The 3,698-nt window shown below is 43.9% G+C and overlaps 1 protein-coding gene across 1 annotated transcript; it reads right to left on the reverse strand.

The window, feature by feature from the left end:
• Positions 1 to 1,696: 1,696 nt before the first annotated feature.
• Positions 1,697 to 3,409, reverse strand: LOC142741056 (cyclin-dependent kinase 5 activator 1-like). Its single transcript, XM_075850447.1, has one exon. The coding sequence runs from the start codon at positions 3,379 to 3,381 to the stop codon at positions 2,554 to 2,556; it is 828 nt and encodes a 275-aa protein (XP_075706562.1). The 5' UTR covers positions 3,382 to 3,409; the 3' UTR covers positions 1,697 to 2,553.
• Between the last annotated feature and the right edge of the window lie 289 nt (positions 3,410 to 3,698).

A 3,698-nucleotide genomic window follows, 5' to 3' on the forward strand; every position in this document is an offset into this window, starting at 1 on the left:
CCCGGTTTCATTCCCAATTCTCATAAAATTGTTACAGGCCCTTGAGCATGTTTGTTCTTCCCCTTTCGAAATATCTTTATTTTTTAAGCGGCCTTTGTGTTGGCCTTTTTTGGGGCTTTACGTATCTCGGAGTTGATAGCGGCTACCTGGCTACCCGGCCTGGCGGTTTGTTGGCTGACGATATTGCACTGTCCAATTCAGGGGTTCGTTTCCGTATTCGGAAGTCGAAGACAGACATTTTTGGCAAAGGGTGTTGGGTATCTTTGAGACCGGTTCCCGGTCCGGCCTGCCCTGTCTGGGCCGTCACACTTTATATAAATGTTCGTGCGTCAGGTACGCAATTCTTGTCATATGCCAATGGTAAACCACTCACTAGGTTTCAATTCACGTCTATATTTCGTTCAGCGTTAACTCATGCTGGCTTTCCCCACATGGAGTTCGGAACACATTCGTTCCTCATTGGAGCCGCTACCACATCCAGTGGCTTGGGCCTATCTGATGAGGAGGTACGGCGCATTGGGCGGTGGCGCTCTGACTGTTTTGCCAGTTATTTCCGCCCAGATTTAATATTGCAATAGCTTCTTATTGTTTTCGTTCTAGGTTCACGCCACGTTATATGGATACTTGATCATTCTTCCGTTTTTTGGGCAGAACGAAGAGCGGCAATACGACCAGGAGGTCTCTCGCTGGGTCTGCTGGGAGCCGACGTTCATTGGAGGGGTTTGTGAGGCCTGAGGTGGCTGTACGTCTTGCCCGAGGTGGTGGCCATAAGCGGACGAGTCGGTCCTACGGTACTGGTTATCCATGTCGGGGGGAATGACCTATGTTCCGTTTGCTTGGGTGAGCTCATAGCACTGATCCAGTCCGACTTTGAGAGGTTTACTTTGTTTTTTAACGAATTGGTGCTGGTGTGGTCTGAGGTCATTCCCAGGGCGGTTTGGCAAGGGGCCCGTGATGAGGCGGCAATTAAAAGGCGCAGGAAGCTGCTTAAAACCAGGGTGTCCAGGTATGTCAGGGCTGGTGGAGGTGTGGTGATTAGACACCGGCAGTTGGAAGGTGACAATCGGTGTCTGCTGCTACAAGACGGGGTACACCTCACTGATATCGGGTTAGATATCTTTTTGTCCGTGCTCCAGAATGGTATGGAGGAGGCTCTGTTTCGGTTGACCTAGCGTGATAAAAGGGTAATATGCACACAGTCTTGAAGGCACTCAGGCTTATTGCCCGTTGTACCCAGGACTGGGTAGCAATAAAGGGGTTAATTTGGTTACGTTAAACTAGGTGGGTTTCGTTCCATAGGTTGTTTATAATAAGGAGCCTATAGCAGTGGGGCACCCGCCCATGGGGGCGTTTTGGTGGGAGTTATAGAGCAGCTTACACACCCTCCAAGGTTAGGGTTTATAATGGCAGATAGGGAGGACAATCTTCCTCTTTTGGCTGTTACCACTCAGGGATTTGTATTGCCAAAGAATCGTGTGTACACTTACCTGTTTTTCCCACCCTCCCTCCCAATTTTTTTCTCTTATGAAAAAAAAAAAAAGAAAGAGAAATTATGTATATATTTATAAAAATAAAAGAAAATAAAAAAAAAGGATTTTAAAAAAAAAAAGTGGAATAACACAATGGAAAATAACAGTTTAAAAAAAAAAAAAAAGGCTAAATGATTGATGAAACTAAGAAAGGAAACCGCATACAATTTGGCTTTTGTTATGTTTATTCATGACACTTCAATGTTGGAGTCCAATATGTTGTTTGATGGTCTTTTTTGGTTGTCATTGTTTTATTTTCTCAGAGCGTTTGTGGATTTTATGTCACAGCAGGCGCTATTTGTGGAAAAGTACGACCTACAGGCGGGCCTTAGGCGGGCTGGCATACGGGTTCATTAATAATGGTTTACAGCTATATATTTTGAAAATATTAAATTAAGAAATAAATAAAGGTGTGGCCGACCGTCCATGTCAACCCACGTTTAAAAGTTCAGTGGTAGTTTGTCTTGTTATTTATAGCAAAAGGTTTTAGTCTAACCTAGCGTGATAAAAGGGTAATATGCACACAGTCCCTAGTAGTAACATGACAGCATGTACCCAAGTAGTAACATGACAGCATGTACCCAAAGTAGTAACATGACAGCATGTATCCAAGTAGTAATACGACAGCATGTATCAAGGACAGAGATTTGTAACTTTGGCGCTGGCTCCTAGACCTGACTAAGATTGGTCCAGACATGGCAGAGGGTGGGGGGGGTGGTAGTGCACATTTTAAAACCTCGGCCTTGAGTACCAAGTGTCCCTCCCACTGCATGTAAGGCCAAGAGACTGCTCTACAGGAGTGCGTAGTCATGGACTGCTCCACTGAGACTGATCCTTGCTGATAGAGACCGGCGCTGGGAGAGTAAATTACATTTGAGAGCTCTGTTGTTGGCCGATTACATGTCACTTCCTGGCAGTTTGTAGAGACGATGGTTCCAGGAGAAGGTTTTAGTTCTTTAATAGCTACCACAAACTGAAGCTTCGTTTCCCATTGGAGTGGTGTCTATTTTTGATGGAATATTGTTCAGAGATATAAAGTGTAGTATGATCCGTGTGAACTTTCCTCTCTGGCCATCATTCCAGGTAGTCCACTCATCAGAAGATTTTCGTTTGCTTGTCTTCCTTCAGCTCTAAGGCTCACAAACATCTGACTGTAATACTTTGGGTCAGTATTGAGACGCATCATCTTTGAGCTCATGTGAGCAATGATTGACAGACATTGGTACCAAAAGGTCTCCTTTCTGCCGTCTACCAGGAAGGGACCTAGTGGGTAGGAGATCTGGTGTCCCATATAGCAATATGACACATACAAGCATGTTAACAAGGTTGCCTGAAGTTCTTTCTCACTTCTTATCTGGGAAGAGATGACATCTCGGCAAAGCATGTACAGGAACACCACAGTGCCTGATGTTAAAAATCCTTGGTCCTGCCATCCTTGAAGGAGAAGTTGTCTGTCTATGCTTGTTATCCACTCTACTACATCTATTGGGGAAAGGTGATACAGCTGGAAGCATCTCCGGCACAGAAAGACTGCTAAGCATTTTAGAATCTTCTTGGTGTATGTGTGTAGTATGATGCGCTGTGGAACATTAAATATTTGTTGCTCTTGAGTGGACACTTGATCTTTGAGGACTGGATATTCTGAGTCCATCTTGACGCTTGGTGGCTTAGTAGTTGTCAGAGTCTCCTTCAGATCAGCACTGATGACTGGAGTAATACTATACTTGCAACTGTTACTTGGTTCGTGGTGGTTTTTTCCTTTCTTTGTTTTCTGTGTGTCTTCATGGCGGCTCACTCTTACTTTGCTCTTTACATCGGGAACCAGCTTGCAGCAGCTGAAAGCTTTCCCCATGATTATTGAAGTCTAGATTCTGGATTCTATTTCTGTAGATGAAGTTACAACAGATGATTATTTCTTAGTTATGAAAAAACACATTGCAATATTTAACCAAATGTAGGAAAAAAAATGTAACCTTTTATTAGAACACGTCTATGCCTATGGGCAGCTCAGCCTTAAAAGTTGTCTGCTCTCATGGGTCATGGGTATATGCAGTGTGCTGTGAATATGCTCAGATGATGCCAAGGTTCGTATTCCAGAGGAGAACAAGGCAAATCCCCAAATAAATTTTGTTATTATGGTCTATCCCTAGAAAGTCAAAAAAGACCTTT

Source organism: Rhinoderma darwinii, chromosome 2 (genome assembly GCF_050947455.1).
Source record: "Rhinoderma darwinii isolate aRhiDar2 chromosome 2, aRhiDar2.hap1, whole genome shotgun sequence".
Classification (NCBI taxonomy): Eukaryota; Metazoa; Chordata; class Amphibia; order Anura; family Rhinodermatidae; genus Rhinoderma; species Rhinoderma darwinii.